General features: G+C 39.6%; 1 protein-coding gene across 4 annotated transcripts in view; it reads left to right on the top strand.

Moving 5' to 3' along the window:
- The first annotated feature begins 1,425 nt into the window (after positions 1-1,425).
- SLC39A10 (solute carrier family 39 member 10) overlaps positions 1,426-21,932 on the top strand; it is a 45,058-nt gene continuing 24,551 nt past the window's right edge. For 2 of the 4 annotated variants that reach the window (XM_064451981.1, XM_064451978.1), the window contains exon 1: positions 19,843-20,913. In XM_064451981.1, coding sequence (XP_064308051.1) covers positions 19,852-20,913 — 1,062 coding nt within the window. In that variant the 5' untranslated portion in view covers positions 19,843-19,851. Of the gene's footprint in view, positions 1,644-16,775; positions 16,888-19,842; positions 20,914-21,932 lie in introns of those variants that run through there. The other 2 variants (XM_064451979.1, XM_064451980.1) reach the window with 2 other exon arrangements.

Raw genomic sequence — 21,932 nt, 5'->3', positions numbered from 1 at the left:
TTGCAGTGTCGCTTCCCTTTCACGCTTACATGCTTTTTTGAGTCTCGCAGATGTCAACTTTCTTTTGGTTTCTAAACAAACACTAGTAATCCTTTACAGTTTTAGTATTTTAAACTAGTTTTGTTTTCTAGGAATATGTCTCCAAGCAAAAATTCACATAAAGACTGTGGGAAGCTATCAGGGTAGATAACCATGGGGTAAGGCTTGTATTGAGATAGGACTACGGATAGGATTGGATACTGGCTCTGCCAGGCCGGACTTGAGGTAGGGCTGGTGTGAATCACCTGGTTTAACGAAGTGTCAGGTTTAGAAAGGATTAGGTGAATTAGTTCCATTCAGAGGTGTAAGTCTAAAAGAAAAATTCATGCCTCATTAACAAAGAGGAGGGAGGTTGGTTTGCTTGTAGACTAAAGCCTGCTATGGAAAAAAAAACAGTTACTTTTGGAGGAGAATGTGGTGAACATTGTATCCAAATTTCTCAGAAAGAAAAAATGAAACTGCCTAAAACTTATTTGAAATGTTCTTACAACTGCACTTCAGCCTTTAAACATACTTTCTATAAATAACCATTACAAATTAAGCTGGTTTATTTTAAAATAGTATTTGATGTGAAGGACTCTGATATGTTGTAGGTCCTACATTATAAACCAAAATGTCTACCGATCCTCAGTAAGGTAAGGCAAGGCGCTTTTTTTTTTTTGAGTCCTATAGATGTTGTGTAGGAACCAAATGTACCGCGATGAAGAGGCCCGACCTTGAAGAGTGGGCACGTTTATCGTCCAGATAAACAGGTTTTGTTTTTATTTCATGAGTGAGCCCGACAGAATTTAATAAATACTGGGTAACACGCATCTCGCCCTCGGAAAGGTATCCCGCCAGGAAAGCCAAGCGCCCTTTACTCCCCCAAGACCCTTTCTCCCCACGCCAGCAGCAGCCACGGCAGCTGCGCGCCTGCACGGGCGGCCGCCGAGGCCCGGCCCCAGCAGCCCGGCCCCAGCTCCGGCGGCAGGCCCAGCCCTGCGCCGAGCGGCCCAGGCCGCCCTCCGGCCCGGCGCGCCCTCCCTTCCTCCCTCCCGCCGGGGCACGGGCGGCGGCTCCGCTTCCCGCCCGGGGGACCCCGAGGCCGTCGGCCAGGGTCTGGCCCGGGCTCCGCGGCCGCTGTGCCACAGCCGGCAACGCGGCGGCGCCTGGCGCGAGCTATCGCCAGAGCAGGCGGCGCAGCCCCCGACGGCGCTACCCGAGACCGCGGCCCCGCCGCCCTCCCGGCCCCGATCGTTTGAGTGATGAGCGCAGGGCGCCGCAGGGCGGGGAGGGGGTGTGCGGGGCGGGGGTGGGGGGGGCGCGACACTCGCTACGCCGTTTTCGTAGCCGGTGGTGGAGCAGGGGAGGGGGGTGCCAGGCGGCGGGAGGGGAAGGGGAGGAAATGGCTCCGCATTGGGCAGCGCGGGCTGCGGGGACGCCTGTGTAGCCCGATCCGCACGGTGCGTAAGGGTGAGTGTGGAGAGCGCGCCGGGGCCTGGCGTAGCTCCGATTGGTGAATAGCGTATCGGCGGCGGCGGCAGGAGCTGCAGGAGGAGGAGGAGGAGGCGCCGCGGCGGTTTGGTACCGAGCGGAGAGGGAGATGCACACGGCACTCGAGTGAGGTAGCTATAAAACCCCATTTGTTTACATTCCCTCCCCCACAACCGGCCGGCGCTGCGGTGAGGGTGGCGGCCGATGCCGGGCTGGCGGCGGGGCGGCGAAGGTTGGGGGCGGGGGGGGGCAGGGGTTGCGGACGAGGAGAAGGAGCCGGTGACGATCGGCGGTAACGGACACCACCTTCCCCGGGATGCGGAACGGCGTGCGGGGGACACGGCGGCGCGGCCGTCTCATCACGTGGCGGTGGCGGCGAGACCCGCCGCCGGGCTGGGGCTACGCGGGTGGGCGAGGGGGGTCGGGGCGGGGGGGGCCGTGCCCGGCCTCCCCCCTCCTGAGGCAGCGGAACACGAGGCGCCGCCGCGGCCCTGGCGCATCCCCCCACCCTCTTTCTTCCTCCCCCTGCCTTCGAGTCCACCATGCGGCAGGTAAATGCTCCCCGCCCCCCTCCCCTGCGGGGGGGGGGGGCACTGGGAGGTGGCGGCGGGACCGGGCTGTAGCTGCCCTGGCCGGTTGGGGCGGAGAGAGAAACGGGGGGGAGGGGGTGTCGCGGCGAGGGGCGCCGAGGGCTCCCACTGCCAGCCGCGAGCACGCGTGGCCCGGCCGCCTGTGGGCCGGGCTCGGCCCTGCACTGCCCTGGGAAGCGTCCGTCCCTTCCAGGGGCCGGTGTGCACGTAAAGCTGCTTCGCGACTCCTCTTCCCGTTTCCCCGTGGCACCCTATTTCCGAGCGCGGTTAGGGAGCGCCCCGGCCCCGCGGAGCCGTCCCTGGCGGCCACGTGGAGGCCCCGAGCGTGGGTGGAAGGTGCTGCCTCTCCCCGCCCCGCGCGGGGGGCTGCGAGGAAGGGGGCGCGGGGGGGGGGAGCTTCGGTGGTGTGGGTGTGAAGGGCTCCCGGAGTGTCCTGCCGTGTTCGGTGGCAATATGGTGGTCGCGGATGATGAACAAGCCACGCGCTTAAATCTTGCTTGCCTTGAAGTCCCTAGTTAGCGTTAACAACTGCAGGAGTTCTACTCGGCCTGTAGCCTGCACACATAACCTTAAGCAAAGGTAAGAGAGGGTCCGGAGATCTTGTCACTGGCTGTAAGATACAGAAATCATGAGTGAAAGGAATTGATTTACTGTTGATTTACTTCTGCTACTTATGTTGCGTCCTTTGGAAACATACGTTTAACGTTGGAACTTTGGAATAAAATTACTCTTTCAAAGTTTTAGATATCTTTGTCTTTTTTGGGGGGGCTTCTGTAGAAGCGTGCATACCTGCTAGCTCTTAAACTCTTGCTTTGAGCAAGAGTTGCCAGAGTTAGAAATAATTCTGGTCTCCAGCACTCTAAACACTATACATCTTTAACAATCACTTTTTAAAATTAAGGTAGGGTGTTGTAATACTGAGCGAACCTGCAGTACCTGAAGCCTGATAACAGCACTGAGAAATGCACACTGGAAGGCCTGGTTGGTGTTCAGAAATGTGGACGCAAGTGCTGTCTAGTTACCATACAATTCCTGGGGTGTTCCAACTGGTATGTTCCGGTGTCCCCTTGGGGAGTAGTAACTGATACAATGACGTAAAAATAGAAAACTCTCTCTGTACAAAACAGGTAACCTATTAGGTTTTAAAAGTTATATTTCAACAGAACACACTCAGATTTTCCTTCAGTTAAGAACATGCTTTTCATCAGATGCGTAAGGGAATAGGTATTCCATGTGGTCTGGTGAGGCACACTACTTGACTCAAAGAATTAGACTTATTTATGATTACTTCTGAGGCTAATACGCTGGTATGATAATGTAAGAAAATAACATGAAAAAGTTCAAAAAGTTCCGTGGTTCCCAAGAACGTTGAGTCCTGGGTGACTATAGCCTTCCCTAACTAGATTTTTGTTCTAAAACAACTGTTAAAATAGAATTGGTGGTATTGGCCTGCAGCACTACTTTTTAAAACTGTTTTCAACAGTTCATAATAGAGGAAAAAAGCTACTGTACAATATCTCTCTAAAAGAGAATAGGGCATGTATATAGACTGTGAATTACTTGTGTATGTTTTATGAGATTAATGGTGGCAGTTCCACCAGAGGTAGATGTAGGAGGGTCATATGCAACTGCCTATCTGGAAGGGGCAACATGAAAGGAGATTACACCTACGAAAAAAAAACCTCCAAAACAATGAGGTTTGTTTTAATTAACATTGCTTTCTTTCACATAGTTCTTTGTACTTTCCAGGTTGGCTTAAATAAAAACCAGGTACTAAGATGGAGCATGTATGCAAACAGTTGTAATATGTGCAATTTATAAAAAAGCTGTGGTTTAAAATGGCGCTAATATGCTTACAGGCTTAGCTGTCTTAACGTTTCTTTCTGCCATTAAGAAGAAAAATAATATAGTGAAATTGGATCACCAGGGTAATTCAGGCATATTCCAGAAAGTTTACCTTACATGAAAAAGCATGGATCCTCGTGCTGACCTTTGTGTACTACAGTGCTTGGAAATAGTCCTTTTAATTAGCGATCTCTAACTATGATTTATGCGACATTGTAACAATATCCATCTTCTAGAGTTATATCGTGAAAAGTCAGCAGGAAAGTATTGAGTGCATATGGTCCTTAGGCCTTGTATGTTAATAAACCAGTCCTTTTGAATATTCAGTAGGAAACCATAGTAAGATCATACTTTTTGTGTAGTTCGACTTACACAAGATAAACATATACACAGAAAAATTAATGTATCTAACCTGGCATAGATTGCCTTTGTGGTCTTCACTAAGTCAAGCAACTGTAATTTAGATGCTTCCATTCGTAATACATTTTCTGCAAAGCGGTAGCTGATTCAAGTAGGAACAAACTTTAGTAGTGACCAGATCACGTGGACTTCAACATTGGGTGTATATAGACCCAAAGGAAGTATGTTTGGACTTGTTTGCTTTGGCTGTCCAGTTCTAATGTCGTTTGATCATGATTGTGCCTATTGTAATGGCTTTGTTATTCCTGTCTCTGCCTCAGTTTTTGTGGAAGTGGAAGTTTATTTGAACATATGATGGGCACTTGATAAATCAGTGATAAAACAGTCTGGGTTTGGGAACAGTTATGTGTTTTCATCAGATGGAGTTACTGAATTAAAATTACACAAGCTACTTAAAAGCTAAGCTTCATAAAAGTTTTCCTGTAAGTTAAGATTTGGTCCTTAACTGTGGTAAAGCTTAGCGGAAAGATCATGGCACCTTTACAAACCATTCTGCAGAATCAGGGATGGACAGGTGCAACTGTGTGTGTCAACAATGAAAATTATACCAGAACAAAAAAACCTCATTCCATTTCTTCACAGTTTGACTACCAGCTGTCAGAATGTTTGGTGTTTTATAGCATGTTTTCAGAATTGTCAAATGAATGTGTCCTGACTTTTTTCTTGACACATTTAAAAATGTCAGTAGAAGTTTCAAAGAAGGAAAGCTTGATTGCAGTTCGTCTATTCTTGTGTAGGTATGCTTTTCACAGAATTGAGCTTTAGGTTCCCAGAGAATTCTGGGAATACTAAGAATTTACGCCTTTCGGGAAGCAATTTCTGTTCTCTTAATGTGAAGAAAATCAGTATTACTTCCTGTTTTTCTGTAGGAGTCCAACTTAATTTAGAGAGCAATTATTTAAGACAATTTTATCAAATGGAAAGTATTCCTCTTTGGGAGTGGGCTACTGAAGTTATCTTAAATGAGAACTAGTCATTTCAGCTTGCTGGTAAAGGCCTGAAGCAACAGCTGATGCAGAAAGAATTTAGATTGGTTTTAGGTCCTTCTTAGATTGCAGCTGAGATATTACTTGAAATATTCCTCATAAAGTCTGGTAAGGAAATACGTACCAATCAGGCGAAGTTAATAAAAACAAATGGTTTTTTTTTAAGTTTCAAAAACTGAAATGCTGGAAACTGTCCTGCTTACATTGTAATCTCCAGAAGGAAAGAAAGGTATGCACTGCATCAGTCCACCTGTTCAAAATATATTATGTGCTATTGCATCAGTGCCATTTCACCAGTTTTTTTGATGTAATAGAAAGTAAAGAGGAGTAAAGAAGTTAAAAAATAATTGTTTGAAGTCACTTGTGTTTTGTTACCTCTGGTGATAATCCAAACCCTATACAGGTTTTAATACCCAAAAAGCTGGAAGCCAGCATGAAAGACTGGGGAGATATTGTTTCCTGATGTCAGTCTCAAAAGCTTAAGAGAAGAAGGGATGTTGAAATTGTGTGTAGGGTGTGGTACCCATGCTGGGGAACACAGTTCCTTACACTGGAAATGTTTTCATCTTCTGGGTATCATATTGTGCTGCCTCATCTTCTCTCTTTCCATTTTCTGACTTTGTTGCTGCAGAGGAAGAATGACTCAGCTGTTGTTTTTTCTGTCTCAGCTGCTGATAACCTAGGAGCTTCATTCTCATCTGGCTGTCACCTTTTCTATAGCGTGCCGCTTTCCAAAGCAGTAGGATGAGAGTGAAGAAAATCTGCTGGTTTTACTAATGCAAATTTAGACTGCTACTAAAACAGATGGACCTATTACAGAATTCATACTGCATTGTCTATTGGAGAGCCTGAATGTAGGTGTGCTTGTCTGTTGCTGCTGCTGCTCTGTGAACAACATGAACAGAGTAAGAAATATTCCTGAACAGATCTTGAACATCAGCAAAATGAACCTAGCAAACTGTGGTTCCGTTTGCTCCTGTTTATTAGAGATTTTTGGCAGTGAAAATTAATAAAATAAATCTCCAGGGTGGTTGGGTTTTTTTTTTGGGGGGTGGGGCTGGGGGTTTGGATTTGTTTTTTGGTTTGGGGGCTTTTTTTTTTGAAGAGCAGTCCTAAGAGAAATCTCATTTTCACTTGTGAGGAACATATCTGTAGTCTTATGATGAAGTTTGCTATGGAAGCCTCCCTCTCTTCTTCTGTGTTGACAGTCACATCATCTCAGTATTGAAGTATCACATATGTACAAAATGTGGATTATTGACTAGGGAAGAGTTAGAGCTCTATAGCTTCTGAACTGCTAAGAGGTACAGAAAATTCTGTAAGCACTCGATTTGGTGCTTAAGTGACAGACTTACATCTGTAGTCATCGATATTAGGTAACTACGGTGATCTAGAATCAAGAGAAAGTCTGCATAATGCTGGAAGTTAATGAATAACTGATCATGTCTGAAAGTCATTAATCAAATGATGTCCTGTAAAAGTATTCCTGTGGTTAGTCTTTTTGTAAGATAAAATGCATATATAAGAGAGAAAAATCTCTTCAGATTAAGAATGTATGAAGGAAGCTTTATGCAAGGTTGCAGGATTTGCATAAAATGATAAATATACTCCTCAGCAGATACTTCATGCAGTGTTTCTGCATGTAGGTTATAAATGCTTTAGAAATAGTTTCCAATCATAGCTCCTAGTAAAGATGACTATAATGAAACGTGAATTCCAGATAGGAGCTGTCATACAGTTTATATATAAAGATAGACATCTCAAGATTACCTGACTGGTCCCACATTCATAAAGTGATCTTTGTGCATTTTTATTGCAGCTGTATTTTTATTACTGCAGTGTGATGATTATTAATGGACAAAAATAATACCTTGAATTCTGAAGGATAACGGTAAATGATAATTGATTTACAGCTGATTATTGGATATCTATAAATAAGTCCTCTTTTAACCAGCCTAATTGCTGATGATAGCTGGCAGCCGTAGTTAGGTTGGAGTACCAAAGCAAAACAAAGGAAAAATATATGTAGTCTCCAAGGTCGTCTCCTCTAATAGGAGTTACTCAGTGTGATTCTTGATGTGGATTTTTATTTCAATAATATTTATATCTTTGTTAATATTGATTTACATTTTAAGTGGGACTGAGTGGCACTGTATCCCAGGATGACTGGTTCTAAGGTTGTTCATGAAAGTAACCGTATGTCGTTTGTACAACTGAAAGTTGAGTTTTACTCACCTTTCAAAGTAACTAGTAATACCACACCTGAATGTTTCCTGTAAGGGGGAATAGTGAGCAGATACGCATCTCAGTCTTATTCTGCCACTGTAGACACTACTTCATTCAGTCCATAAAATCTTCTTTACCATCAAGTGTAATATTGTACTCTGTGTTTTAACTATTGATTATATCACTTCTCAAGGCTCCACACAATTTCTGTAATCCATTCCTGTGAAGAAAGACCTCTTTTCATCAGGGCCCCACTACCTTGATAAGAACTTTCACTCTGTAAAATGCAAACAATAACATTTAGATCATATTTGTTGGCTAGTTCTGTTTGCAGAACATAGAAGCATTTTATTTATTGCTGATCTGAATGTCTGTCTATAGAAGACAATTATCTCAGCTTAAAAGTACAATTCTATATTGTACTAGCTTATATTAATACTTAAGAAATACGCTACTTGGCTGCAGTCCAAATAATGTGGCAGCCTTGCATTGCTACATTTTTATGCTAAAAATAAAATGTTCCCGTTTATTTGATGTCTGATATGGTACATAAACAGCATAGACTTTCCCTCATTCCTGTTCTGAACTGCATATTGAGGCAGCTGTCTAGCAGAGGCATAATATTATATTTACAGTGCTTGAATTGTCCAGTTGCTCTCAAAACTTGTACCACATATTCAGTAAATATATTCAGTAGTTGCAGCAGGATGTATATGCAAAGTATAGCTTTCTATTGTAATATGCCCATAGCTAATTTCTTGATGCTTGTAATATATTCTAGACTTTTATTTTGTTTGCATGTTATTGAAGAAAAACAGCCTAAATTGCCTCCCATGCTAAATGTTTTGGTTTTTTTTTTTTACAGTTACTGTGTTTGTACTACTGCTAAGAGATTGAGTTTCTAAAGTGTGTAGTCTAAATTCATGCATCTGCAACTTGCAGAATAAGGTACAGAATCCCAGCAGAAGTTCATTCTTAGTAGCTCTGGGCAAAAATTCTCATGTTGACTTTTGGTAACGATATATGTTCAACAGCAGGGAGAGGAACGTGAGGGGTTTATGCTGACTCTTGGAAGAATGGATTAGGATGAGATGCTTTAATAAGACTGGAGCAACCACAGCAAATTATTATTACTCACTTCTGTTTTGTGTGTATCAAACTTTGTGGTTCGAGTTAATTGCAGTAAACAGTTATGCTAGGCAAAGTAAAAATACTTTCACTGTCCTTGAAGACAGTGAAGATACTTTGTTTTGTATTCCCCATAGAAACTGCTGTTTGTCAGTGCTAAGTGGCTGCATTTCTCTAATGAAGGAGTGTATTATTATGATACTTTTAAGCCTTTGATGCATAGGAACACCTCTCATAGTTTAATTGTGGTATAGTTTAAGCCAAGAACCCCGTAAAATGTATGGATTTAATATTTTACATTTTTTTGTTATTTGGACTATGGACAAATCAAAGCTGTATTTTGCAATAAGACAACGTACTGTTGTTGAGTTCTCAAAATAGTAATAAAATTGAAAAAGGCAAATTGTCACTTCTTTGGGGAAAATTCTGGGTGTTTCTACAAATAAATTCATTTACTGGAATTTTCTCTCACTGTAGCTTAATTGTTCACAATAAATTCAGAATGTAGACATGAAAGGCGAAGGTGTAATTACATTTATAAACAAAATATTCTCAAAGTGAAACATTGAGAGTACATTGTTTTCCAAATAAAATGGATGTATTTTAGCTATGAAAAAATAAATATTTTTGTGAAGTTTTGCCCATAAGCAAAGGTAAAGCAGACTACTAGAAAGTACATGTAGTTTAATCAGAAGTTTATAAACAGTGAACTTAGCTTATCAGACAGGAAAACATTTTTTAGTATTTCTGCTTATTTGTTGTGCTTTGCTTTGCTTTGAGGGTACAGTTATGTTGACCAAAGATCAGATACATTGTTAGACTTGCCAAATTTCTAAAAAAAGGTATTTCGACCTTTATTATTCAGGCATCAGGTTTCGAGATTTAGCCCGGATCAGGGACTGTGATATAGCATTAGCAAGATATGGATGCCAAATGTAGGTTTGAGTGCCAAATAGCCCGCGTATTTATTGAACTATTTCAACTTTGTAACCTGGCAATGAGGAGGCCTGCTAGGAGACAGCACATTATTCTAGTGACTAGATATCATAAGAACTTCAATGACTGTGAAGAGGATCAGAGGATTTGCAAGAAACTGTTGTGCATCTAGAAATAAGAAAAGGAAAACCTCAGACACTTCTAACAGCACACAGATGTTTAGGTATCTTCAGCTGTAGTTCATGGGAACCAAAAAATTGTTCTCAGGATTAAACTCTCATATTGTTTATATTTCGTGATATTTTAAACTGAGCTATTTTAGATGTTAAAAGTAAAATACGTTTGGAGCTGTACATGGACTGTAGCTAGTTTGATTCTTAACCAGTTCTTCCAGTAGATTTTAATTTTGCTGATGTGTATCAGTTTGATAGATTTCCGTCAGTTTACCCTGGTGGTTTAAGCTGACTTCTACCACAGGTCTGTTTTGTAGTTTGTTAATTAATTAAACATGTAATTTGAAACAGTAGTTTTAATTGGCATGATTTTGTAGAAAAGATGTGCAATCCTGATCACATAATGCATTTAGTTTGGTTAGTTTTAATGTGATCACAATCAAGTATTTTGTAATATGACTTATCATGTGCTCTGCAGACTCTTGAAGGGGGTGATGTACTGTCAATTATAGTGGCAAAAAGAAAAGGAAGAAGGGAAAACGTTTTTTAACAGAAAATGCTGACCTCACTACCCGATTCACTATGGAATAATAAAGCATTTGCTACAGAAACTCATGCTTAGATTTGGTGAATCTTAAATATATTTGAAGTTGAACCCATGAAATAATGGTCACAACTGACTACTGACCCTTAGTTTTAGAGGTAGAGTCCAGTTCTCATTTGGTTTCAGCTATCACTGGCAAAGAGCATAAAACGTCTTTCTCAGAGAAACTTGATAACCCATAATTTCAGTGGTAGGCTGCCAAATAATTTCTGTTCATCAAAAAGAGAAAAAACTACAAATATTTCACACCACCCTTTGTAGAATGTGCCCCTTGATTAGTCAGGATGGTCTTATTTTTCTAAAATAGTGATCACTTGTGTTAAAGGTTAGAGACAGCAAGTAGCTCCTTGGTTTTTTTGTTTTTTTTTAAAACTGATTCTTGTACCATAGTATGACAGTAGAAACAATTTTAAATTTCGTGATAAAAAGTGTTCTTTCATGACAGAAATGGGTTATAGAAATTACATAGAGCTGTGAGAAGTAATAAAATCATGTAAAATGAAGAAAGCCCCGATAGCAAGGGAAAACAATAGTCAATTAAGATGAAAGATGTCAGTGATCCATGAAGTGACATAGGAAATGTTGCTGTCCTAGTGATCCCACTGAGAAGGATGGTGACCACAGTAGTACTGAATCAAATCAGCAGTTAGTCCAGAAAATCCTTATCATTAAAATTACAATGAAAGGAAGAAGACATGGTGATGCTCAAGGAAAATTATCAGGATGCACCCATATTCCAGGAGAGTTACTGGAAGAAGAATGTCCTGAATTATAGTTAATGTAAAAGCAAGGAACTGATATTAGATCAAATTATAATACTACACAATGTAGTTGTAGAAAAATTGGTGTAACAGTCTCACTTTCCATAGTATCTGTCTGTGTTGCTATTAGAATGTACCTGCACTTGCAAGGTGGTAGACACAGGGAGGTACCTATACATAATGGTATTTTTGAGATTTGAGTTTTAGCCCATCAGTATTTTTAATTTGATTGGCTAAGAAGACATTTATGGTTGCATTTTAGATTAAGGCTGTCTAAGGATTCTGCTTCCTTTTCCCTTTTCTGTCTCTAATCTTGCAGTGAGAGTAATATTGGATATTAAATATTACATTTTCATTCATTCACCTCAAAGTTGCGTCCCTTCAAAATTTCTTTAATACCTGGATAAGAAAGGTTAGTAGTTTATGGTGAGTGATTTTTGAAGCCAATCAGTATTTGTATCAGTTTGAATGGTTGCCTCGATCATCACACAGACTTGTAATGGGTAGCCCTGTAGATCTTTAGCAATAATCTTGGCTAAAATAAATGAGAGCTAGGCAACGTAATGACCTCTGCTGAGGTCTTACTTGGAATGTGATGGAAATTACACATTTTGGTTCAGCTGGGCATATTCTTGGTGGATTTGCCTGTTGAAACATGTACAGCTATTTTACGTCACACGTAAGACTGGTTAAGTGTTCCTTCTGACTCTGCTGAGATGTCTTTACGAAGAACTTAGTCTCCCACAGTTATTGAACAAAGACAGCTTTCGGAGCCCACTATCTCAAGATGTGAGTGGTTCCAGTAGTTGCCTGTTGTCTCCCAAATTTCCCTTACACCCATAGGCAAGAACACAGCCTTTTCTTAGGAACTCTGACAGAATGAATTTGCTGAGAAGAATTTGAATGGCATGTGGACAGAGGGCCTTATAAAAGTCTGTGATGGTGGTTCATTAATTAAATCTATTTAAAAATACAGATTGGACTCAATGGTATATGTTGTCAAGTAAAAAATTTGCAACCTCTAAATTCTAGAAATGGACTTTAATAATCATAAACCGCCAGGCGCTAATTTGGCATAGCACATGTGAAAGAAACATGCCTTAATCCCATTTTTCAATTGACTTTTATACTTGATAGCTTTCATAAATTATTTTTTTTTAAAGTGAGAGAAGTCATCGGCTTAATAGTAGACATGCATAATTCCTTTTTGAATTATAGCTGTGATGAGGGATTTTTTTATTGTAAAGTGTAGGAATTAAACACATCAAAGACATGCCTTCAATGCCTTTTAACAGACTGCAAGTATTCTAACACAGTGCAAGGATGAAACAGGTATAATGGTTTAAGTTAGAGGAAGAATAAAAATACTGCAACTGGTTTTGACACTTTACTGCAGACATTACTATATTTTGTTTTGAAGGGAGAGTTAGAGAAAGTATTCTCAAATGGCTTTCAATAGGAAATTTGTCCACTGCTGCTTTTTGAATACATTTTGAGGTGGCCAGCTGTTTCATTTGTGTTATAGCCAAAATACTCTGTTAGGCTGCAGATTAAGTGAGCCTGTAAGCTGGTATTGCCACCAAAAGCAAGGCTGTTCTTTTTTGTGTGGACTGTGGTGTTTGTACAGCTGCACAGTGAACCAGATAGGAAAAGTAATCTGTCTTGAAAATAATCTTTTTTTTTTCCCTTTCTAGTCTATTTTTCAGCAGAATCTAGTTGTACAGCTGCACAGTGAACAGGTCAGCAAACACATGCGCTGGTATGCAAAAATGGTTTTGTGGGAAAGGGAATGAGTGAAGCAAGCAGTGGGGGAGGGCAGGACCGCTGCTTTTAGTGCAAGACCATCGTAAACTGTTGACCTTCAGTCTTCCTTCTAGTAAAAACATTTGCTTACTTTCAGTAGAAAAATAAAATAATAAAACGTAGGCGTAATTGGTTCATCTTTTCAAGTATGTAATTCTTACAAGCATTGGTATCTAAATAGGACCTAATTGTAGTAGAATATTGGCACAAAATCAAACCAGCTCTCGTATAAATTTTGTGCATTAATAGTTTTACGAACTACATACAGTTTATATATGAAAGACTGAAAATTAGTTCTTGGTAAGCAGAACTATTATTTACAGAACTTCCAACTGTTTTGATGTTTTTGTAAAGCATCCTGTACTCACTAATTTCTTAGAAATAACTGGCCTTTTGAAGAAAGCTGTCTAGGCTTTTTTCATTCAAAATAAAATAGGTGCCCCTTTCTGGATAACTGAGGTAGTGGATTGCTATTAGTTTAGGATCATTTTCTGCTGTGCGTGGGATTTAGCCTTTCAAATACTTCACATTTCAGATTTTAAAAAAGTTTTCATGGTATGTTCAGTTATGCATAAATTTCCTGTACTGTTTAAGTCTTATCTGGTATTAACTTAGCAAATATGGCTTGGATCAATTAGTTAATGGTCTGTTCTTACAAAGTGCCCCTCCTACTGGCCTGTAGATTTTCAAATGAATGAGTTCTGCTTAAATCCACAAACCTGTCTCACTGAAATTGAAGAAGGAAGAAAATACAGGAGATGGGTGAGACCTAAAGTTAGAAATTGTTAACTGTAACTTTTTAGATCTGTAGCATGTTTTCCTATTTGTATCTCCAGAAGCTAGTATCAGCTTAAGACTGATAAAAGGAGATGATTCTTTAAATAAATCCTTTTATAGCTTTCTTAAAGTGTCTTTCAGTAACAGCAATATATTAATTTCACATTAATAACTTTTTAAAAATCATATTAAACTGTGTGCTATATTAATTGGATTTTATATTCTTGCATTTGTTAAAAACTTGAAATTTAGGAAATAAAGAGTAGGTTCATTTGGATTTTCAGATTCCAGCCTTTTTTTGAACTCAATATTACTATGAAGTATTGCACAGCTGCAAGTGATGGGGGGCTGCAGGCATCTCTCCTGCATGTACATTGGAGTAAATACCTGCAATATAGGAAAGAATTTTAATTTTCAGGAATTACAAGGAAAACTGTCTTTATGTAGTCAGTAGTTTTATTTCAAGACATATTTATGTCTTCTCTTTTAAAAAAGAGCCATTTCTCATGGAGCTATTACTCTTAGTAGTTCTTAAACAGAAATTAATGACATAAGTGCTTAACTTTTCACTGCTGAACAGATAATATCTTGACATGGTAAGAATATTGCTTTGTCTTTATTTTTAACACTTTTTGACTTTCTCAGTTCTCTCTTAAGCTGAAGTGTGTGTTTGGTATTTTTGTTTGGTGTGAAACTTCTGGTTGCTTGTGAAGTCTTGCTAAGGCACTTCAGTTACTGTGGCATTCAAGCTGAGTAATTACTTCAAGGATTCATAGATATTTTTCATAGATCTCTTCTGCAGATAGAAAAAAAAAGGGCAGAACATTCTTCAGAGAAAGCAAGGAAAGAAAGTTGAACAAAAAGGGAGAGAAACTGAAATAACTTGGGAAGGAGCATGGTAAGGGGGAAGGTGCAGTGCATTTATGTTGCAAATATTTCAGGTTATTAAAATCGTTGAGAGCAGACAGGAAAAAGGGTGGGGGTAAGAAAGTTGGGGACTTAAAATATTCTAGTCAGTGTCGTACACTAATGAAAAATGCTGTAGTATGTGGGTTGCAAACACTAAAATGATAGATGTGACTTTCAGTTGAGTTTGAATTTTGTATGACTGTTACTTGAATTAGTTTGTCATTTTAAGTAAAGCCTAACTATTGACTGGTTTTCTACTTTCAGTGAAGCAGTTGGTGATAAAGAAACAAAAATGTCCCCCAAAATCATGTTCAGGCTTTAAATGAAGTCTTCTCAAAAATAAAGTTCTATAAAAGAAGAACAGCTGAAAGAGTAGGCACGGTGGAGAAGTTTCAGGAATCCAAGGGAAATTGAGTGAAAAAAGCTGTAAAAAAAAAAAATCCCCAACTTTAATCAGAGGTGCCTTTAGTGTAACAGATGAAACACCATAGGCAGACCATGGTTTAGCATATTCTGAGTTTTCCGTACAGAAAAGAGAACTCTTTGCTGATGTACAACTCGGGTACTTTGACCTCAAGCCTGTATTTAAAAACCTGTATGTGGCTGTGCAATCAGTACTGCATTTAGTATGAGTGATTTGCTTGCATTGATGAATGAGGAGGGGAGGGGATGCATTTTGGTAGCACTGTGTGCATTTGCGGAAATGTCAGTTGATGTGGCTGAACTATTTATCTTATCCACTGTAAATTTACAAATTTGTTCTAACTTTTCAGCTTGACTTAGGGTGGGGTTGTCCCACTGCCTGCGTCTGTCCTGTTCTTGTTTGCAGTTCAGTGAAACGTAGTAGGTGCCGGTATTTCCAGCTCTGGCCTACAGGTGTTGTAGTTTCTTACCTACCACATAGCAAGATGATGTTTTCCCTCCCCCATGTCCCCCCCTTTTGGGTGTCAGACCATCAGTGAGATACGGAGGGAAGGAGAGGAGGCAGCAGGGAATCGAATGAATAAAATAAGGCAAAGGCTGACGGCAATGATAGCCAGAATCTTTTCTAGTTTTGATGTAGCCCTGTCCTCAGGCTGCCCTTCCATATTCTTTTGAGGGGATTCAAGAGTCCTAATGTTCTTACAATGAGATCAGCTATATACAATTCTGTAACACTGAAATGTATAGAATTTGGATTTTAGCTTGCCGGTGTGTTACACAGATAAATACTTTCTGATGGGGTAAAGATGACAGCTATTTGTAATTGCCTAGAGAATAATGAAGCTTGTTTAAAAAGAAACAAATAACTCAACATTTATTTTGAGACTTTTTATGATGGGTATGTTTGTTTTGTAAGCATCTTTGGTCTGTAACAAGAATTGTAATAGAAGATACAGAAGATTATATAATAGAAGATTAAAAATATTGTGCTAGGGTTGTTACTATTTTAATTGAAAATAGTGAGACATATAATTGATTTTTAAATCGGTCTGATAATGCTCAGCTCATGTATTTCAGCAATGAATCATGATCATAGGTTACAAATGATTTTAACCATTAGGGCATAGAGATAAGGTACCATTCAAAGCTAAACACCACAATTAGGGATGCATGACTGAAGTTTCAAAGTAATGTATTAGTAGTATTGTATGAGACGGTCACATGAAAAAGATCATGAGGTTGTGAAAAGGATTATGATCATGCTTTAGTCATGAATTTCCTGGTAGAGATACTTTAGTCTGGATTGTGCTTATTTAAATTAAGTTAAATTAGAATAATTTGACTTCACTCATTCTGGTTATGTTACCATTATGTGGGAAGGGGGGAGAAAAGCTGTCTTACCTACAAAAGTAGTATCCTTTGAGTAACTGAATTTTACTTAAACTTGAGATGCTGTTTCAGTACCGAGAAACTGAAGTTTAAAAGGTACTGAACAATTTGCTAGAGCATTACAGTATACTGCACGTTCTTACCTTTTGCTGCCGTCTTCCGTACAAGCATATATAAGTTCTTCTTTCTCCCAGGGCTTCCATTTGTCTTGCGTGTACCTTAACTGCTTATTCCAGATCCTGAACCTGCTCTTCACACTAAGTAACATTCAACATTGTAAGTCCTCAGTTGATGAAAATCAGCATATTCCTGTAGAAATATGGAGCTCTGTTGATCTGTCACAAGCCATACTCCTGATCCAGTACCTTTACTTACTGCCAGAATGTTTCTGCTTCCTGGGATGATGTAAGTCACAGAACCCAGGTTCTCAGCCTGTGTGAGAAAGAGCATATGTTCTTTATTTAAAGGTTATGGCATGAGTTTCCACACAATCATACGATCTGAGGGTTGACTCAGTCCAGTGACTCTTAGGTAAAGATCTGCAACCTGTTTCTTTCTACTCCACCAGTAACAACTCTGTACTTACCTGTTTCCTCAAAGGAGAATGGAAGAAGCTTCTGGAAGGTGCTTTGAGATGCTTTTAACGTTTCTGTACTAGTCCCAGTGATGTATTTGTAAGAACATTAAGGATGCTTTAAATAGAGTCTGTGAGTGCAAAAGACTACATGAAAATAATATCTCAGTAAATTTGGGGCATGAACTCATCATGTTAAATTACTTGAAAAGGTTTGTCACATCCCTTAGATCAGTAACTGGAATGTAGGTGATTGAACTGGAGACTGTGGTCATTCCAGGCAGATGATTGGACAGTTGTTTGTAAAACTAAAACAGTAGCATACAATGATTACCCATTGACCTATCTGATGGCCCTGGAACCAGTTTTGATGCAGATGCCTCCATTTGACAGATATTCTTCTGATCTTAACGTCTGTAACTGGGTCAGTATTGCAAAAGAGAGTTTTGTTTTTAATAGTGCAAGCATTTGAGGCTCCAGTGAAAAGTGAATTTTCATCTTTTCTATTTGTAGAGGTTAACAGGAAAAATTCTCCCCAGTCTTCTCTGTTATCTCATTTATTTGTTATATAAAGTCATTAAAAACTGGCCATTTCCTTTTTTCCCTCTGATTCCTTTTCTTTGTCAACCTGTTGCAAGCAGAGGAGCTTCCAAAATTTTTTTTTTGGTGCAGTAATGTGGTTGCAAGTGCTTAAGTGCAAAACATCAAGCTAATGTTTTAGGAAAATAAAATGGACTTTAAATATTTGTGGTTTGCTGCAAAGCACTTTCCTGACTGACTTCACAAAGCATGTTTTAGTTAGCAGCTGGGGTGGGCCTGAGAAGGACAACTAAATTTACAATTTATTGTCTGAAAGTCAGTAACATTTTAGGATGTGTTGACCAGGTCACAGAATCACAGAATGGGAGGGGTTGGAAGGGACCTCTGGAGATCATCTTGTCCAACCCCCTGCTTGAGCAGGCACACCCAGAGCAGGGGGCACAGGAACGCGTCCAGGCAGGTTTTGAATGTCTCCGGGGAAGGAGACTCCCCAGCCTCCCCGGGCAGCCTGTGCCACTGCTCTGGCACCCTCACAGCAAAGAAGTTTTTTCTCATGTTTAGGTGGAACTTGCTGTGTTCCAACTTGTGCCCGTTGCCCCTTGAAGTCACTTGCATCTTTGTGAACATAGGGTCAGTCCCAGCTCTAGTCAAGGAACTAAAACTGCTTTCAGGGTAAAAAGAGATGAAAGCATACTTTCCTGTGGCCTTACATCCTTGCTTTTGCTGCGGTGCTTTGGTAGCATCTGAGTATACAGAAAGCAGGGTGGGTGGAGCTCTGTCCTTATCCCTTCCCTCGGCTCTTACTTCCTTCTCAGTTGTATGCTAAATTTAACTAGTTATGTGTAAAAGCCCTACTTCTGTACTTGGCTCCTTTGTCTATTTTAGTCAACTCTGTTAAACTGTTAAAAATCAAAATAGTCATTCACCTGTTCAGATTGGCTGGGAAGCTCCATGCTCCTTTCTTTTTGTTGTCTGCTCCTTTGCTGATAGGAGGGCTCGATTATCTGTTACATGTATCTAGCAGAACTGCTGTAAAATTTATACATTTTATTTGGCTTGGTGCCAAACAGAACAAAAAAGTGCTGCTAGAAAACCCTGCCAGTGTTCAATGATTTTTTTAAAAAAATGTATTTTAGAGGTGATTCTCTACCCAAAATAAGTCTCTAGAAAATAGAAGTTGTTAAGTACAGTTCTTGGCCTATCTTTAGCTTTCTAGGTTGATTATATTTTTACATAAACTTGGATTTTTTTTCTTAAAAGTTTCTTTTATAATAATTATTCTGGTTTTATATACGTTTTTGCTAGCAGATGTAAACAAAATAAAGGTGGTGTATTTTGTAAAATAATGAGTTGTTTTCAACTCTGAACACAAGATAGACTTCTGTAGTGTCCTCTTCATTACCTGATGTTGAACAGTAAGTTTCTTACATTTAATACTAAATTGAAAACCACAGTCTAGATGATAGAATTTCTAAAAATCAGTACTAAGTACTTTGAGCTAGAATGTGTCAGCATTAACAGTATTTTTTGAGTTGCATAAACAGATGTTTTCCATATAACCTTATTTTTAAATTAACATCCACGTAGATCTTTGAAATTAGTAAACACATGCAAGTAAAAAGTACTAAAAATACGAACATTTAAGCAATACAAATAAGCAAATACAAATAAGTTGGTTAATGACAACTTATTTTTAAATCACTAATTACCAATCAAAAAAGGGAATTGTGCAGTGTGTGCATTTAGCAGAGGTACTTCAGCAGCACATAAGAGAACAAATGATGTGTGGATTTTTGATGGTTTTATCTGCCTGTCATCCCCATAAATAAGAAAGTACAGACGGTATTATTTTTTAAAATAATTTTTATTCTTTTGTAACTTGTGTTTTAACAAGATTTTTGATATTATAGGTTATTATAAGCATAGATGCCTCTGAAACTATACACAAAAAGTGGTCTGTTATGACTGACTGTAAATGCTGATCTTTTTCTTGTAACTGCCTCTAAGTATTGTATGTAAGACCGCATCTCTAAAATACACAGAGCCTGTCTCACTCTTGGATAAGAAAAGTACATTAATGCAAATTCTGCAGTAAAAATAGTGCAGTTGTTATTCTGTTAACACCAATATCTAAAAATATTTGTGAATCATTCAATTGGTACAAATAAGTACCAGACTGATACTCACGTAGTACAAATGTTGAGATTGCTTTTATACCTAAGTCCTTCCCCTTGTGTTTCTTGTAGGAAACAGAGATGAAGGTACACATGCACACAAAATTTTGCATCATTTGTTTGCTGACATTTATCTTTCATCAGTGCAATCATTGCCATGAAGATGGGCATAACCATGGTCCTAAAGACGAATGCGTACACTCCCATAATGACTATCAGATCTCAAATGCATCCTACTTCCAGAATGGAGGAACAGAATCTATGCCGAGTAAATTTTCAACGTTGGAAGCTGAAAATGAACAAAAATACTACATTGAAAAGATTTTTGATCGCTATGGTGAAAATGGAAGATTATCGTTTTTTGGCCTGGAAAAACTGTTAATAAGCCTTGGTTTAGGAGAGGTTAAAGTAGTGATGATAAATCATGATGAAATTGGCCATGATCATGTTTCTCACTTATATGCTTTAGAAGTGCAGGAAGGAAAGCATTCTCACTCTCGTAACCACCCTCACAGCCACTCAGATTCAGAAAACCAAACCATGATTGGTATGGCTGCAAAGAGAAATCACAGATGTGACCCTGAGAGAGGAGCAGTAGTGCCATCAGTAAAAGATGATGGCAAACACATTCATGACCAGAGTCGCCATCATCGTCATCACCACCCTCGTTTACATCATCATGACCATAATGGTACACATCATTCTCGTAATGATTCAGTTAGTCATAGTGAACATGGAGAACAGAACCATGAACCTTCAACAGAGACAAACACAACTCAGGATCAGCCAGAAAGAAAACAACGGAAACAGAAGAAGAAGCAAAAGAAGATCAGTGAGACTTCAGGAGATGCTACACGAGATTATGCCCCAGATCATGTTGCAGGTGATCAGAATGAGCACAATCGTGTTCATAAACATGATCATGTACATGACACATCTCACTTGCACGTACATCACCACGAACACAGTAGTGATCGTTCTAATAGTCATGGACATCAAGATTCCAGTTTAGGTAATGAGGATGGACGCCACCATACCAGCAAGCGAGAGGCACCTCATAAGCAGATTAGTGTAAGAAAACATGCTATTTTTTCAACGCGTAGTCATAAGGATCACAACGAAGATGAACGTGATCGTGAAGAGGTGAGTACGAAACGGAGAACCGGTAGGTTCACTTTCGCTGTTGTTACATAACAGTTAAAGGTACATACCCACAAATAACGCAGAGGCACATTTGCGACTGTTGCATAATACAGGTAGCAGAGAGAAAATGCTAAAGGTCACCACCACAGTTCTGTTTACTTTTTGGGTTTTCATTTCTGTCAGCCCATCGCCTATCTTTTCTCAGAGATCTATCTTCTTGCCTATTTATCTGTATAAAGGAGACACTTAAAGCTTTCTGAGATACCCAGCTTACAGGGGTGGGGGTGGGGGTTCCCTGCCCAGTATTCATGAATACGTCCCACTCAAACACCTTTTTTGGACTTCTTTCTAAATCTAAGATTGTTAACATTTTTGGAAACTGCACAGAGACTCTTTCCTAAAAGAAACAGCTGCATCTTTTCAACATGCTTCTAATTTCTTTGTCCTAAGAGGCATAGATGTAGCTTCTGTAGCACTGTACTCAGTGTCAGCTCTTCCATTTCTACCTTCAGCGTCCATTATTTCTGCCAGGACCGTAAATACACTTTCCCTTCCCCCTTACAGTTAACTACAGAAGCAAGACATTTTGATATCATGGTTTTAAACTAGAAGGCAGGATAGGAAAGGATGGAGTGGGTGCCGAGTTTGAGGTTTTAAACCGAATTAAAAAGTGAAACTCTGAACACAAGGTTGGTTGGTAAAGAGAAGTGTTAGAAAACCTATTTTGGATTTATGTTCTTCCACTGCTTTCCTGTTGCTCTTTCTTCACTGCTTGTACTGTATATTGGTAAAGAATCTAGAAACTCCTTTTCATTGACATTTATCAAAAATGATACAGGTGTTTTGAGACTGAGTTTGTAGTGCAGATATTTTTACTGTTTCTTTCCCCTCATAAACCACTTAGATCACCTTAGAAATGTTTTAGCACTGGCGTAATGTCGTGGGCCAGAGTTTCTACTTTATGTTTCTGTTTTCAAATCATATGCTAAATTTTCCATAGCTGTTTTTTTAAGGAAATA

The sequence above is a fragment of the Phalacrocorax carbo genome, chromosome 5 (assembly GCF_963921805.1).
Source record: "Phalacrocorax carbo chromosome 5, bPhaCar2.1, whole genome shotgun sequence".
In the NCBI taxonomy this organism is placed as follows: Eukaryota; Metazoa; Chordata; class Aves; order Suliformes; family Phalacrocoracidae; genus Phalacrocorax; species Phalacrocorax carbo.
The sequence above is the reverse complement of the archived record's forward strand: the minus strand, read 5'-3'. Positions and strand labels throughout refer to the sequence as shown.